This window comes from Anomalospiza imberbis, chromosome 10 (assembly GCF_031753505.1).
Source record: "Anomalospiza imberbis isolate Cuckoo-Finch-1a 21T00152 chromosome 10, ASM3175350v1, whole genome shotgun sequence".
NCBI classification, from domain to species: domain Eukaryota; kingdom Metazoa; phylum Chordata; class Aves; order Passeriformes; family Viduidae; genus Anomalospiza; species Anomalospiza imberbis.
In genome coordinates, this window is record NC_089690.1 from 1,064,552 (window position 1) to 1,081,487 (window position 16,936).

General features: G+C 58.7%; 1 protein-coding gene across 2 annotated transcripts in view; it reads left to right on the plus strand.

The window, feature by feature from the left end:
- Nucleotides 1–16,936, plus strand: part of KCNAB1 (potassium voltage-gated channel subfamily A regulatory beta subunit 1) — a 60,030-nt gene that overhangs the window by 5,818 nt on the left and 37,276 nt on the right. The window contains exon 1 of one of the 2 annotated variants that reach the window (XM_068200146.1): nucleotides 9,539–10,514. The exons of the other annotated variant lie outside the window; for it this stretch is intronic. Within the exon in view, the coding sequence (XP_068056247.1) occupies nucleotides 10,297–10,514 (218 nt within the window). The 5' untranslated portion in view covers nucleotides 9,539–10,296. Of the gene's footprint in view, nucleotides 1–9,538; nucleotides 10,515–16,936 lie in introns of those variants that run through there. 2 annotated transcript variants of the gene reach the window in all.

Below are 16,936 nucleotides of genomic sequence, written 5' to 3' on the forward strand. Positions count from 1 at the left end.
GAGGTCACGGAGTCCTGAGACACTGCTGGGTTAACCCTGCTGCAGCTGGGCTGGGGTTTGCATTCCTGGTTTATGTTTTTTGTTAGCGGAGGTCCTGTTCCAGGAGGGAGCATCCTTCCCACAGCACAGAAATCCCTGGCAAACCCACTTCCCTCGGCATGGCCTCCTTGGGGTGTCCTGCAGGGAACCCTTGAGCTCCTGCAGCCCCCCCCAAGAGAGCACCGTCCTCTTTCTGTTGCTTTTATTGGTTAAGCAGTTAATTAAAACCTGGCAAATTCGGATTGTGAAACTTTGATGCAGAGACTGGCCAGCAGGCAGCCCTTTGAGGGGTGTTCCCTTTCCTTACTCCTTTTCCCTTTCTCCTTCCCCATTTTCCCTCTTCCTTTTTCCTCTCCCTTTCCTGGTTGCAGTGGGAACTGTGAGGAGCTGACACCAGGCCCTTGGCCAGTGCTGGCCATCCCATTCCAATGGATTCTGGCAAGCAGAGGGGTCCGAGGGACGGGATTGTCCCTGCACCGGGAGATTAAACAGGCTTTTGGCTTAGGGAAAAGATGATGGACAGGGATTACAGATGTGTTTAAATCAGGAACAGCCTGTAGCCAGTCACTCACCGTCTCCCACAGCACAGGAACTGGGGCAGGGGGGAGCAAAGGACATTCTGTACAACAGGTTTGAGCACAGGAAACCCTTTGCCAGCCTCCGTAATGGAACTGGGGAACTCCCCAACACGGGATGTGCTGTGGGTGCTGGAAGCTCCAGCCGGTTGGAGATGTTACCAGGAATCAGCCAAGGCCATCCGAGGTGCTGAACACCAAGGGGGGATTTAACCCTGAGCTTACACCCCTGCAGAGCTGCCCCAGAAGAGGGGAATTTGGGAATGATCCCTTTGCCATAGCTGCTCTTCCAGGCTTCCTCAGTGAGGCCCATTTTGTGCATTGAAGCTTTAAAATATCTAATCTTTAGATGGCAAAATATAGGAGGGCTCTTGATGGGGTCCTGTAATCCTGCACTGTAATCCTGTCCTCATCTGCTCTGAGTGCTGCTGCATTGTATTTATTGGGATATATCTTCCAGCCTTAATGTTTCCCCTACTTCCTGTGCAGATTGATCCATGGGGCTGCATCCAGCTGTGTCCTTTTCTTCACAGTCACTGTCAGGCTCCTAAGTGATTTTTTAGTCTGTTCAAACTGCACAGCAGCTGCCTGGTGCCGTGGTGACAGGACACTTCCCCATGTCTGCCCTTCTTCCTATGACCTCAGTTCCTTGGGGTTTGTGTCATTTTTGTAGGGTCCTCTCCCTGCCCATGGATGAGCTTCAAGGTCCCTCCCAACCCAAACCATTCCATGATGATTCCCTAAAGCCCTCACAGAGCCACGCTCAGGCTCAGTGTGCTGCTACCTCAGGGTCATTCCCACCTTCCTGTGGGAAGTTCCCACACTGCAGGTGCTCGGGTTGGTGGGGAAAACAAAGCAGATTTTGCCCTCCCCATTCCCCAGGGCCGCAGTAGATCCCAGCTGACCCTCGGCTGCTCCGGCCGCTGCCCAGCAGGAATTTGCATTTCTGCTGCTTTCCCCCCACTTTTGCTGCTTTCCCCTGCCCCTCGTGCTCCCGTGGAGCTCTGGCTGGGCTGGCAGGTGCTGCTCCAGCCCCGATCCCGGGCAGGAGCTCCTGCTGAGCCTGCGCCTGCTCCCGCTCCTGCGGCGCCTCTCCGCGGGGCTGGCTCCGGAGTTTGGGATGTTCCCGGGTGTATTTATAGACTGTTTGAAGGCTGCAGTCGGGGATGAAACTCGGCCCACGTGGTCCTGGTTAAAAGAGGTTTTGTCCAGAGTCTTTGGGCTGACTTTGGGATGTGCTGAGAAAGGGATGTTGCCGGATGCTGCGCCGACACAAAATGCTGAGCAAATCTGGGAGCAAAACCTCCTCCCGTGGCTTGCAGGTTTATTTCAAGGCTGCCTCCTTTAGGAATGATGACAAATCCAGGCCCTGGCAAGGCTCAGTGCCAGGGGAGAGCAGGTCCCGTGTCACCAGCCTTGGTGCCGACTGTGCCTGGCACGGCAGGTGGGCATGGCTCAGGTGGAGCTCCGTGGGGCTGCTCTTTGCACCCATCTTTGAACCAGAACTTGGTTTTTTGCGGTCTGAACCCGTCAGAGCACTCAGCTGAGATGTGTTTGCACTGCTCTCTGGTTTTCCCCACACTGAGTCGAGCACTCCTCTGCTTCTGCCTCTCCCCTGGTGTGGGGAGGGGGAGCCCGGATGAAAGGCAGCTTTGCCATGGATAAACCTCCTGTGCAGACCTGTCACTGCCTGATAAGCCTTTTCCTCCTTGTTTTCAGTGTATTTTCGTAGTTGCTGGCCTCACCCCTGCGCCAGAAAGGTTCCAGAAGCCAGCACAGTGTTTCCATCAGTCCAAGGGCACGGCTGCTGCTTTTTCCAGAGGTCTTTGTGGAGAGCACGGGGATCCTTGGAGAGTCCTGGGGACAGGCTGAGGCTGCTGGGGGAGCTGCTCCCCGTGGTCCAGCTGCTGCTGGGCTGAGGGTTCTCCCCCAGCCCTCCGTGTCCCACCCCAGCTGGGGAGATGAAACCGTTTTTCCCTGCAGAAAAAGACACAATCTGTAGATTGCAGGAGCAATTATTCATTTCCCCTGAGGGCCTAATGAGCGGTTATGCATTTGGCAGTAAGTAATGATCCTCTTGCAAATCTTTTTGTTAATTAAATGGGCGCCGGTCCAGTGCAAAAGTGGTTGTTCAATGTTTGGGATGTGCCCAGAGATCAGCGACTACTTGCCCGGCCAGCACTGGCCTGGGAAATGCAGAAATATTGGCTTGGAAGTGCTTGGCAGTGGCTGGAGGCCACCTGCAGACTCGAGAGTGCCTTGCACTTGATTTACTAAAATGACACTGCCCCCCTTGGCAGTGCCCAAGGCCAGGCTGGACACTGGGGCTTGGAGCTCCCTGGGACAGTGGGAGGTGTCCCTGCCATGGCAGGGGTGGCTTTAAGCTCCCTTCCAATCCAAATCTTTCCATGACCATGTGCTGCTCTGAGGTACATCGTGCTCTTGCCTTGTGGGCCAAAAAAAGTTAAAAAAAAAAAAAAAAAAAGTTAAAAGCCTCTGCAGAGAATTCTGAAAGTGAGAAGAGCAAAGGAAAATTTGGGAGCTGAAGAGTCACCGCGGGCCCTGGCTCCTGGCTGGCAGCAGAGTGCTGTGCCTGCACCTGCTCAGGTGCAAAGCAGATTCCAGAGCTCCTGAAATGCTGATTTTTAACCAGCAGTGTGGGCTGGTAACTGAGAGGCAGAGAAGTGCTGACACAGCGGGTTTTGCCAATCCCTCCCCCCAAAGAGGAGCCTGGCAGTGGGAAAAGGATCCATTAAAATTAATGGGGCTGAAGATGGTTCCCTGGTAATCTGCTGGGTTTCAGCAAACCACTGTGCTGGGTGATGTGCTAATTCTCCTCAGTGATTAATTCCAGCAGATGCCCGTTCTTTTGGGATGCTGGTGAGGTGAGGAGCAGGGAGCGAGGTCCTGTGCCAGTTCTGCTGCGTGCAGCTGATGGGATTCACACCCCCTGTCACTCACGTTAATAATTAGAAATGCTGCTGCAGCTGAAAGAGTGACTCTCAGGAGAAGACTTAAAATTCTTCTCTGAAAAATGCTGTTTGGGAAGGTGGTGTTTTTAATAGTGCTTATTATGCAGTGGTGACTTACATAAGATAGTGACTGATGGAGACACTTGGCTTTCTCTGAGTTGCTCAGAAGGGCCAAGTCTTCCATCGGCTGGAGGAGGAGGTGAAAACTGAGGGATTCCAGAAGAGGGGGAAGTTTTTTGAAGGGGTATTCATTGGAACAGTTTCCCAAACAGCACAGTATGCTGTAGCTGGTCTTTGTGCTGCCCCTCTGCCAGCTGATCTCACACAATCAGAAGTTCCTGCTCTGTAATTGCTCCCCCGTGTGCTCCGGTGTGTCCCAGAGCAGGGCAGCTGGAGCTGTGTGTTTGTCACCCAGATCCAAACCCCACTCCTCAGCAGCCTTTCTCCATACAAGTTAATTTGGAGCTCTAAGCTATTACACGTAATGCTCGGGTGAGAATTGCCGTGTGTGGATTACACAGCAATGTTCATAATTGCCCTAAATCCACTATTACACGAGCACGGCCAAGCTGGAAGGACACAGCTTGGGCTGAGCTCTGTTTGGAATACATTTGTCCATCCGGTGATGCGAAGCACACGGGGAAGATCTGCATTTTGTGCATGCACGGTGTAGAACACGAGTGTGGCAGAAGGGAAAATCCTTTCTTGGCCACGAGCTGGCACAGCAGCCCTGAGGGTGCTGCTGCTGCTGCTGGGGATGCTCCTCTGCTCCGGGCCTGGCATGGATGCCTGGATACCGCGTCAGGGGCTCCCAGGGGGAATAAAACACAAAACCCTCTTGTACAGTGGGGGAGTAAAACACGGCACTCTTGAACAGTGCCGTGGAGCTTCGTGCAGCTCTGAGTGTTCTGATATCACAGAATCACAGAGTGGCTTGAGTGGAAGGGACCTTAAAGACCATTAAGTGCTCAGTGTAGCACAATACATTAATATAATGGTGACTTCTGGAGCCCTTCATGTGAGGCACTGGCTTGCAGTCAGCTGAGAAATAGAATAGATAGCATGGAAAAATGAAATTACCTGCTTTGGAGCAGGGACCCAGCAGCTAATGGGCAGCAGGCACCGTGGGGGAGTGTTGTCTCCGCGGGGACAAGCGGCCGCTTAATTGGATTGGGCTCCTGATGAGTTCCACCCTCCGTGTCAGACACGGAGAGCTCCGGGCTGGCTCGCAGCGCTGATTCCTTCCTGTTCAATCAAAGATTCTTCATTGAATGTTGCAGAGCTGCCGGGTCAGAGCTCCTCGGGGCTCCCTTGCGGCTGGGGGTGCCCCCACACCAGGGTGGGGCTGGCCTTGGACCGTGGGGGGCTTGGGGATGGGATGGGAATTTGGATTTAGAGCAGCGCAGAATCCCAGCCTGGTTTGGGTTGGGAGGGACCTTCGAGCCCGTCCAGTGCCACCCCTGCCAAGGCAGGGGCACCTCCCACTGTCCCGGGCTGCTGCAAATGCCAGCGTCCAGCCTGGCCTGGGACACTTGCAGGGATGCAGGGGCAGCCACAGCTGCTCTGCTGCTGGGTTGGTCCCAGCCCAGCCTTATCCCAAGCCCGTGCTGGCAGGGCAGCGTGCCGCGGAGCTGTCACGCTCCCAGCTCGGGTCCATTCCGGGCGGATGGAGCCCTCGGAGCTGCCGCGGATCCCGCAGGTGACAAACTCGGCTGTCATCAGAGGAGCCCCGGTGGGGCGCTGCCCCCGGCTGGCTCTAAACCTGCCAGAACGACGCCTTGTAACTAAAAACCATTTAATGGGAATTTTGACCCGTTTTCCTCAAGTGCAATTACAAATGCAAATGGAGTTTTTGATGTGAAACCAGCGGAAATGTGATGGCTGTGGGCTCGATAAGCGCCGAGCTTTTGTTCTGCAGCTCGTTTCCTCGCGCGGCTTCCAGCAGCGTTATCAAAAACGTTATCAAAAAGAGCCATTCCCGGCGGCCCCGGCTGTCCCCAAAGAGCCCCGCATCGCCGCGGGCCCCGGCGCCGCTGCTGCCGGCGGGACCCTGCTCCGAGGGGCTGCAGCGGGCCGCTCGTCACTGGGATCCATCCCAGGGAAGCCCTGCCCGCAGCCGCCTCCCAGCCCTGCTCGCTCCGGGGCAGCGCTCCTTGTCTCGCCCGTGTCCGTGTCAGCGCGGATGGGGAGACGGAAGGACCCGCCGCGATCCCGGCAGGAGCTCTCCCGGCAGGAGCTCTCCCGGCAGGAGCTCTCCCGGCAGGAAAGTTCCCGAGCAGCTGCGGGAGCAGCGAGGAGCAGGGGCTGTGTTTGTCACCGCAGCCCGCAGGGCCCAATGGAACTTGCACTGGGACAGGGAGCGGGGCTGCCCTGAGCGTGTCCTGCGGCGGTGACGGGGGCAGGCTGGAAATCCGGGATTTGGGATCGTTCTCGGGCTCCTGGAGACAGGCAGTGTCTGTGCTGGCTGCGGGGAGCGTGGCTCTGGAGCCCTGCACGGAATGTGGGGGCTGCGGCCAACTCTGGGCTGCGGGATAAACGAAAGAAAGGCCTTTTCTTGGGTGGAAAAGCTCCAAGGGCTCCGATTTTGGAGTAGGATCCTGCCCCCATGGCACTGCCAGCAGCCTTTTCAGTGCTGCCATGCCGTCTCCCAAGGCCTGGTCCATCCAAGGGCATTGCATCTCACTGAGCATCTGTCTGAGTGTCCAGCATGGTTAAAGCTCTCCTCATGAAGGCTGAAACCGTTTTCTGATGTGTCTCCAGCCTGGAAGCACTGACTGTTCCATCCTGCTGCATCTCCCTGGTCCTGGGGCTGTTCTGGCCGTGGGGAGGGCAGGAACCTCCAGCACTGGGAGCAGAGGGAACACCTCTAACATGGATCACGGAATCCCACAATGGTCTGGGTTGGAAGAGACTTTGTTGTGCACCTTGTTCCACCCCCTTCCATTATCCCAGGTTGCTCCAACCTGGCCTTGGACACTGCCAGAGATGCAGGGGCAGCCACCACCTCTGTCATGGGCACTGCTGCAGGCTTGCTGCTAAATTCAGTTGTTGTCCTTTCTCGACATAGAAGAATTTCAGTTAAAGAGCTTAGGCAGGCTGGGTTGGCTTCATTACTGTGACCTGGATTGCTGGAATCACAGGCTGCTGTGGCTGGAGGGGACCCTAAAGCCCACCCAGTCCCAACACCCTGCCATGGCAGGGAGGGTAAATAATTTAGCCTCTGACTGCAGCCATGAGAAGCAGAATCTCCAGCCAGACTTGGCATCGTATTTCGAAGGAGCTCCACTATAAGGTAAAATTTAAAAAAGGAAGGAGCAATCAGGAGCAATCCAGCCGTGCTGGGCCAGGGCTGCAGCAGCTCACGAGGTTTCACCCAGCCCAGACTGCAGGACCTTGATTCATGCTCATATTTTGGGCTGCAGAAGCATCTTTCTGCCTCTGGTTGCAGCCAGAGCCGTGCTGGACTGACCCTGGAGCAGCGGCCCTGCAGGAGCTCTGGGAAGGGCTCCTCGCTCAGCCGCGCTCTGTGCCCGGCCCCGCGGCCCCTTCCAGCCTCCGCAGGGATCCCACCGCGGCTGCAGAAAGCAGTTCTTGGTTTTCGGAGGTTTCCGTCCTGCTCGCCGCGGGGTGTGCATCGTCCTGCCCCTGCAGGGTGCTGGGGACTCTCCTGGGGCCGTGGCAGTGCTTGTGTGGAGCCCGGGCAGCTCCTGCTGCCCTGCCCCTGCTCGCCCTGGCTCTGCTGGCTCTTGACTTCACCCTCGGGGTGGCTGCAGTGGCCCCAGGGCTGGGGGGGTCACAGGGTGGTCACAGGCAGCTGTGTTAAACTACATTTGCTTGATGGAGCATTTTGAGCAAGTCGTTTAATGAGCGGTCCTTGTCTTGCTCAGGGAAATAAATGCACGAGGGCGTGCTGTCACAGTGACTTGGTGGCACTGAGGTGGCACTGGGAGCCTGGGCTTGGCTCGTGGCTGAGTCCTCTGCCAGGGTTGTCACGTACCTCCTCTTCCACAAGCTCGGGGTTTTCATCATACAGAATTATGTTACCCCGACGTTTTACTCTAGAGGTGATTATCTTGCTCAGGAAATGAAATAAATCCCGTATTTAAATACATCTTCCGTGGAGAGACTGTAACCCCTCCAAAGCTAAGCAGCTTGAGGTAAGATGCTCTGTGGGATGTGCCAGTGCAGAACGTGACTGTCCCTTTCTGTGCCCTCCCCTGGTACCTCAGGGCATGGGCGGCCCTGGCAGTGGGGGTGGTGGCCAGGACCCGGGTGGCAGTGACCTGGGCTCATCCCCCGGAGACCAGGTCCGAGCATTGGGCAGGTCTGGCTGCAGTGGGAAGTCTCCAGAGATGTACAGGACAGAGGCAGAGCGCACCTTGGCAGGCCTGAGCCCAGCGAGGGGTGGGAGGCTGCCGGGGAGGGGAATGCTTCCAGGTTTGCCAGTCCTGCTCTGGGCTCTGGAACGCAGCTGGGCTCCCAACCCGAGTGCGTGCTGCCAGCTGTGCTCCAGCTGCAGCCCCAGTCCCGGGGAGACCCTGAGGAGGTGAGGGGCACCTTGGGGTCAGTGACCCCATGCCTCGTGCCCCCCGGTGCCCCACTGTGCTGGGTTTGCTGGTGCTCTGCAGTACTGACTCACTGATGAGGGGTCTGGAAACCCTCCCAGGGGTCCTGCTTCCCCCACATCCCTGCTTGAGGGTGACTCCAAGGAGACCACTCACAGCTGGGAGTTCTTGGGTCTGCTGCATGATTAACTGTTAATCCTCTTTGGGAAAATATCATACAGTAACTGTCTTTGTTGGGATTTAATGCTTTCCATCCTCAAAGGGATGTGCTGGGTACCTGTTAATGAGCCATCGCGAAAGAAGCTCGTCCCCTGTCACGGGCTGGTGGGTGGCCTTGGCTGGCTGCCCCCCGGCCGCTGTCACACGCCCCCTCCTCAGCAGGGTAGAGGGGACACACACCATGGTGTGCCCCCGCTGCAGGGCAGGGGTCAAAGCTCTGTCACCCTGAGCTCAAACCGGGTTGTGATCACCCCCAGCACCCCCAGCTCACTCTGCCACCGCTCCTGCTCCAGCTCTGGGTGCCTCGGGCAGGTCCAGCCCGGGGCTCCAGCCTGGGAGCTGCTCCCACGCCAAAGGGAGGGCCTGGGGCCCGGCAGTGACCGAGTGGGCACAGGGAGCTCCGGAGGTGCCCCCCAGCCCCGGGCAGTCTGGGGCAGATGTAGGAGTGGGGTCTGGGGATCCCCTCTGGACCATTTCCCGTGGCCTGTGCTGGGTGGGAAAGGGACCACGGGCGACCCTGCCCTGCCACCCACGGGCACCCTCTGCTGTGGGGCTGCACCCAGGGACACCCACTGCCTGTCCCACCACTGTCTGCTTCAGGTGACAGTGACAGTGACGGATGGGGGTCCTGGGGGGCCTCCAAATCTGGCCACCCTGTCACCCCTCCTGTGAGCAGCTCCCCAGCCTGGGGGTCCCCTTGGTGCCCAAAGCCAGCGCACCAGGAGAGGCAGCATGGGGCAGTGCCGGGCTGGGAGGGCAGCCTCGGCCGGGGATGGGATGGGGATGGGATGGGGATGGAAGGGGGATGGGGATGGGGATGGGGATGGGGATGGAAGGGGGATGGGGATGGGGATGGGGATGGGGATGGGGATGGGGATGGGGATGGGATGGGGATGGAAAGGGGATGGGGATGGGGATGGAAGGGGGATGGGGATGGAAGGGGGATGGGGATGGGGATGGAAGGGGGATGGGGAAAATTTGGTCTGCTGCGGGATGGGGATGGCTTTGCCTCCAAGCCTTTACACTGCGGCTTATTCCGCTGGCGATGCTGGGGGAGCAGGATTAACCCTGGCCCTGCTGCGAGCCGGGGGCTGCGGGCGGCGGCTCCGGGCGCCAGGAGCACGGCATTAACGTGTTAACTGCCTCACACACCGGAGCACAGCGATTTTCCTCCCCCTCCCCCTATTTTTTTTCCTTTCCCCGTAATTAACCCATTTTAACACCGGATTGCTGCCCGCTGTAGAAGACCTCGCTTAGCGATGCCGGCAGCGATTTTTCCGGGCGGATCTGCCTGAGCGCCTGCCTTCCCTCCGAGCACAAAGGAGGCCCGCCGTTCGCATCCTCGCCATCCTTGCCATCCTTCCCGCAGGCTCTGGCGGGGGATCCCGGGGCCGCTGCGGAGCCGCTGCCAGCGCTCGGCGGGCTGCCATGGGTGGGAGGTAGCGCTGCTGCGCCTGGGCGAAGGACACCGATGGATGCTGCCGCTCCTTAGGGACGCGCTGGCGAGGGACGGGGCTCGGCTGTGCCTGCTCAGCACTTCGCGGTCCAGCGGCGCCGGAGCCAGCGCTCACAGGATGCTCGCAGTGATTTAAAACCAGCGGCCGGGAGCCTGCAGCGAGCCAGAGCGGCTGCGGAGCGATCACCATGAAGGAGCGGCGCTCCGGGAGCACCTGACTGGATGGATGCTTCTGGCTGAGCAGCAGCGTCGCCGCGGAGAGCCCGGAGTGAGCCCGAAGCCGCTCGCGCGGTTGCCGCGGCAAGTTCGCGTTCCTCGGCCGGCGGCACCGCGGGCACGCAGCGCGGCTCTCCCGGAGCCCCCGGTGCTCGGGGAGTCCCAGGTCGGGGGTTTGCCGGCCGAGCCGGGCAGCTGCAGCCCGTGGGGGGCCGGGGGTCCGCCCGCCACCCGGCCGGGGCGCCGCGGGCGCGATGCAAGTGTCCATCGCCTGCACGGACCACAACTTGAAGAGAAATGGTGAAGACAGGCTCATCAGCAAGCAGAACACCACGACCCCGAACGTAGTGAATGCAGCCCGGGCAAAATTTCGGACAGTGGCTATTATCGCTCGCAGTTTGGGGACATTTACCCCGCAGCACCACATTTCATTAAAAGAATCCACCGCAAAGCAAACGGGCATGAAATATAGGTATGGGCACGGTCTCGGTCTTTGTTCCCTTGCAGTGTAATAGCTCTTTACTTTGCCTGCCTGGATGCACCTGGTTTTGCAGAGGAGCTCTCTCCTCGGGTTATTAATAGATTTTTGAACTCGGGCATAACTGGAAAGCTTTGGGGTGTTCGTGTTTTTGCAGGCATATGTATTCGTGATTTTGTACCCAAATCTGCTTGGGCAGATTCTGTGCAACGTCGTGAATTTGTGACAGCGGTGCTAAGATGGTTCCTGTTAAGTGTTCAGTGTAACTAATATTGGTGCTAATGAGCAGAAGAATCAATTAGCCGGGCGTGCTTGGGGCTGGGCAGGGAAAGTTGGTTTGCCGTGTGTTGTGTGGAGCAGAGGCGTGTGCCGTGGGTATCAGCCCACCGCGGGGGTGGCTCACGGACTTCTCACCTGGTGCACTTGGGGAAGATGAGATCAAAGCCAATTTTAGACAAATGCAGAAAACAAAATCTCAGGCATTCTTATGGAATGCCTCCTGCCTCTCACAGGTTTTTATTCCTCCTAGCCTAGGCAGCAAAAATGAAGAATGGCTGTGAGTTCGGTCTGAAGTGCTCAGTGTGGGCAGCTGATCAGCTTCTCTGTCCTGCCTTTGGCTGCGAGTGAGGAGGATTTGTGTGCCTTTGGGGCTGGCTTTTGCCTGGTCAGGGGGTCCCTTTCAGCCACCAGTGGGGGACGTTGGGGCTGGGAGAAGGGGACAGCCTGGGATCTCTGCACCCCGTTCCCGAGGTGGAGCTGCTGCTGGGGGAGGCAGCAGGCACAGGAGGGCTCCATGGGCAGGCTGAGGGGTGTGGGGCTCCGGGCAGCTTTATCCTGCTAGTTCCCAGCCCATGGGATACCAGCCAGGGCTCCTGTGCCCCCAGACCTGCCCTGGGGAGATGCAGGATGCAATTTTGTGTGAATGCTGGCTTTGGGGTCCTGGGACAGCTGCAAAGCCGCTCTGGGCTCAGCAGCCACTCCCGGATCCAGGCGTGGTGCAGCAGGGCAGGGTGATCCTGCAGCTCGGGAAATGCCAGTGTTCACTCTCCGGGAGCTGCACGGATTGGAAGCAGCATGGATGGGGTGCTCAGATGTCATTTTCTGTGGTTTCCTTGGATGGTTGATCAATGGCAGGGAGGCTCTGCCCCAGTGGAAACCTGGCCTTTCCAGCTGCTTGTCCCTGTCCTTCAGCCATGACCAACTTCCAGCAGGGACGTCAAACCCTCCTGCCGTGGTGTTGGCAGCAGAAGTCCTCAGTGAGCCTGTGGCCAGGGCAGAACTGCTGGTTAATAAATGTCTCCTGGAGCCAGTCCCAGCTGGACAGGGGGCTGGGGTGGCATGGGAGGGACAGTGTCCAGGGGGATCCCAGCTCCCAGGCTGTGGGGGTGGCAGTGTTTGGGGCATGGCAGAGGGCTTTGTCCGGAGACAGGACACACAAAATCAGCGTAACTTGTCCTTTAGCCACCTCCCCAGTGGCAGCCAGCCGCTCCTGTGACCCCTGACCCCTCTGGCAGCCCCATCCAGGCCATCGTGCCTCAGTTTCCCCATCTGTGAGAGACGAGTCTTTGATGGTGTCCCTCAGGGACAGGACCTGCTCCCAAGCCACGCTCGCTGGCTGTAGGGGCACTCTGTGCTAATTGCCTGCAGTTATCCCCTGATTTCCCCGGGCTCCCAGCTCTCTCCCGGGGTACCAACACCCCGGAGAATCGCAATTCCTTGCTCCTGCAGCCTCCAGAGTTGGGCCTTTGGGAGTCCTTTCTGCCTTATTCCTGGATAAGGCTTGGAGAGTGAGGGTGGGTTGTCCCACCGGAGTTCTCACAGCCCCGGCACTCCGTCTGCCCCAGACCTGGGAGCTGCACCAGGAATAGCAGCTCGTTGGCGACAAGGCTGAGGCTTTATCTTTATGACTAATCTCTGTTTCTGCTCGCGGATCTCTCCGTGTGCAGAGCTGATTTCTCCCCAGGAGAAGCAGCGCAGGGGAATTTGGAGGAAGAGCTGAGTAACCCTCGGGCTCAGCTGCGCCGCTGCCGAGTCTCGGTAACCTTTGGGCGGGGAGGCTCCTTCCAGCCAGTGGAGCTGGAATTTCGTGTTCACCTGGGGACCCGCTCCTCAGCCCGAGGGGAATCCAGAGCCAAAGGCTTTTCCCAGCGGCTGCGGCAATAATTCTGTGAACTCCTCAGCTCCCTCGCATTTTGAAGCTGAAGTCCTTCCCAATTCGTTTTCTGCCTGAATTATGTCCTTGATGCTGAGCTCTGCAGCGCGAGCTGCTCCAAATGCCACCCCAGCCACGCTGGCCCTCGATGCACGCTAAAAATACCGAGAGCCGCCCCCCGCGCCCCCGAGCGCTGCCGCCGCCCCCGCGGCAGGGCTGCCCCGCAGCTCCCGCTGCGCTCCGGGATGCGCCCGAGCCCGGGCTGCCTCCCCCGGAGCCAGGCGCTCCCGATCCGCTGGGATTATGTAAAAGGGAGAGACAGCGACTACGCCTGTGACAGGGGTGGGGGCGGGAGAGGAGCCAGCTCGGGGGCTTTTCACCAAGTGACATGTTTCTGGCCCCGCTCCAGCTCGGGGACCGAATTGGAATACGAAAGGCAAAAGTTTACGGGAATAAATGCGTTCGCCGGGAAACAGCTGCAAATACGAGGACTCAGGTGCGTCCCCGCGGCGCTCACCTGAGCAAACCTCGGCTCTGCCTTTGCAAAACGAGCTTTGCGTTTGGCATCCCCCCCCGGCTGTGGCAGGAGCCGGACAGCACCTCCCAGACATCACCTCCGCTGTCACCGCCGGGCACAGCCTCGCTGCCTCCTCCTGCGCCAGGCGAACGGGCAGAGGGGCTGCTCTCTTTTATCCTTTTCAGTGCTCCAGTTCAGTCCCACTGGGGAGCCTGCCCGCATGCTCGGGGGGAATATCTGGGATCACTTCAAGCCTTTCTTTGAAAATGATGTAGTTGCAGCGCTTGGCTCGGAAAATTGCAATCTGCCGCACCGCTGCTGGAAACAAAGGACGTGGCTTTGCTTCCCGAGACGATGCACAGCAGGGAGGAGGGACGGCAGCCCGGGTCTCCCCCTGCTTTGGACCATGCAGAGCTCACAGCCCGGCTTCTCCCCTCTCCTAATTTGCCGTATCTTCTTTAAAATTCTTTTCAGTAAAATGGATCCAGCCCTGCTGCTGGGCCTGGGGGCTGTTTGAGACGTGGCGCTGCTACCGCAGGGAACAACTTCTCAAAGTGAGACTGGCACCAGCCTGCCTGTTCTCGGACCTTAATGTACATCTCAGGAAGAAGTTTTTACAACGAGGCTGCTGGTGCCTTGGCAATGGGACTTTGAGGTCCCGTGCAGCCCAGGCCCTTCTAGAATTCCCAGACTCTGATACCACCCCTATCCATCCCAGCTGCAGCACTCAAAGCCTTGCCCAGAGCACCCTGTCTACCCAGGAGCCTGCTCTGTGCCCAGGATGTGCCCGGAGCTGAGCTGTGCTGGGATGTGCCTGGAGCTGGGATGTGCTGGGGGCTGGGATGTGCTGGGAGCTGGGATGTGCTGGGATGTGCCCGGAGCTGGGATGTGCCCAGAGCTGGGCTGTGCTGGGCTGTGCCTAGAGCTGGGATGTGCTGGGAGCTGGGCCATGCCTGGAGCTGGGATGTACTGGGATGTGCCCGGAGCTGGGATGTGCTGGGACCTGGGATGTGATGGGAGCTGGGTCATGCCTAGAGCTGGGATGTGCTGGGAGCTGGGATGTGCTGGGAGCTGGGCTGTGCCCGGAGCTGGGATGTGCTGGGATGTGCTGGGCGCTGGGCTGTGCCCGGAGCTGGGATGTGCTGGGATGTGCTGGGCGCTGGGCTGTGCCCGGAGCTGGGATGTGCTGGGATGTGCTGGGAGCTGGGCTGTGCCGGGCTCCGCCGCTGCGGGGCCGATTTGGGGCCGTCAGCAGTTCACAAATAATCCTTTTTGCCGAGCCCTGCCTGCGCATGGGCACGAGGGGCCCAATTTAGAGAGCACGACTATCTATTTGTGTTCATCCATAATTGATGGAGGCAGCTTTGACCATTAACTGCGGCGCGAGCCTAAACAAAAAAAAAAAATATCTGCAAAGGCAAACTGGTGGAGTTCATATTCCGGGGAGCCTGGGCAGGGTGAGGAGAGGCCGGGCACCATCCCCCGAGGTGAAACCCATACTTCCCACCCAAGGGAGTGAGAATCTTCCCTCATTAGAGAAGTGTTACTAACGTTTGTAAGATAAGAGATGAAAAACAAGGGAATAAAGCAGAAGGGAGGGCAGAAAGGAGTTGTGTCCCTACCCAGCATTGTTTTCAAATCTGGAGGGAGCTGAGCATGTGGGGATGGCGAAGGTACAGGGAGGAATCTGTGGAAGAAAAGCTGCTTGCACTGGAATTACGTAAAGGTGATCTGGGCAGATAAACCTCGAAGTAAAGTTTGCTTTCTTCCTCATCCCCTGGGACAGAGGAGAGATTAGGGTGGGTTTTAGGAAGGAATTGTTCTCTGTGCGGGTGGGGAGGGCCTGGCACAGGGCGCCCAGAGCAGCTGGGGCTGCCCTCTGGATCCCTGGCAGTGCCCAAGGCCAGGCTGGAGCAGCCTGGGACTGTGGAAGGTTGGGATGGGTGGCACTGGAAGGGCTTTAAAGTCCCTTCCAAAGCTGTGATGATCCTGTGATTGCGTGGAACATCCCTCAGCCCTTCCTGGAGGGGTTCCTGGAGCAGCTGCCGGGGCTGGCAGGGGAGGAGGGATCCCAGCCTGGGAGGGGCCGGAGCCCCGGGCGGGTCTGAGAGGGCGAGCAGCATCGGCCTCCAGCATCCTTCCGCTGCTCTGAGCACGCCCGGGTCACCCGGGGCTGGAAGCAGGAAGCCTTTGTTAAAATGCAGATTCCCTCTGCGGCACCGGGCCGTCACTGACCCTGGAACGGCCCCGCGGAGCACGCGGTGTCCCGGGCTCCTGCCAGCGGCTGGGCTCGGAGGAGGCCAGAGCAGCCCCCGGCTGATGGGCTGGGAAACGCACACGGGTCACCTTGGGCTGCAGAATTCCTTTGGGAATCGCAGTTACGTCTTGTGCTTGCCAAGGGGTGCAAGTGGAAGCAGGAATTTCTTAGTAGTGCTCCGGGAGCTGTGTCTCCTTTTCCCCTGCGTTTCTGTTTCCAAACCTTAACCATAATAACTGCCTCACATATTTAGGAAATTGTGGTTTATTTAAGTCTTGCTGCAATTATGAGCAGTTTTAAACTCTCGCATGCAAATGGTACAATTATTTTGGTATCAAGTTCCATATTGTTTCAGTACTCTCCACATCAGGCTGACTTTTACGGCTCATTGTCTGATCTTCATTTTTCTGCTGGAAATTAAGATTAATCCAGTGAACAGAATGGATTTACGCTGATTTCACAATGCTTTTCCCCCCAGGACTGTAGCTTATATTGGCTGCAAAGGAGGCAGGAGTAACTCAAAGGGGAAGGAAAAGAAACCAGTTGAGTAAACAAAATCTGCTGATTTGTGCTGCTTTCCCCTTCCCAGCGGCTCCCCGGGAGTTCGCAGCTCCGAGGTGAGGCCGGGCTTTGGTGGGGTCTGGGTTTCTCTGCTCTCATCAGGCTGCAGGGTTAGGTTTGGACACACATTTGTTCAGGTTTGGACACACATTTGTTCAGGTTTGGACACACGTTTACTCACCAGCTCCACTCCAATGCAAGGCCAGTGCACGGGGCTTGGCAGGGCCCCCTCCTCCCTGGCAGTGCTGCCTTGGGGCTGGCTGTGCCATCCCCCAGCTCTGCCCATCCCCAACAATTCCACCATTCCAGGGTAAATGGGGCGTTTGCCGGTGCCTGGGCTGGTGTGAGCGCTGCAGGTGCATCTCCAGATGTCAGCTAAAGCAGAGCTGGCTCTGCCGGGCGGTGCCGGCCCTGCCCGGCTGCTCCTCCCGTTCCCAGCCTGGCTGTGCCCCTGCGGCCAGAGGGGTTCCTGCTGCCCAGCGCTGCGTGGCCCCGGGGACAGCCCTGCCCGCCGTGCGGGTGGCACCGGGGGCACCGGGCGCCGCTGGGATCCCGAGGGGAGCCACGAGCTGGGCACAGCAGGACTGGCTTGGAGGACAGGGTGCTCGGAGAGCACGGCTCCCACGGCTCGGCTTTGGCAAGGGAAACCACGGAGGCGTGCTGAGGAACCTTTAAATAACGCACCGGAGCTGCGGGGGCTGCGCCGCGGAGCCGCCCACGGCCGGGGGGCACGGCCGGGGCAAGGGCACGGAGCGGCCCGGCTGGGTGTCCCTGGCACCCGTGGGTGGGTGTCCCTGGCACCCGTGGATGACCCTCCCTGTCACCCGTGGGTGGCTGTCCCCATCACCTGCAGCTCTCTGTCCCCATCCCCCATGAGTGGCTGTCACAGCACTGCCACTCCTGTGCCCCCACACCCTTGTCCCCTCTCT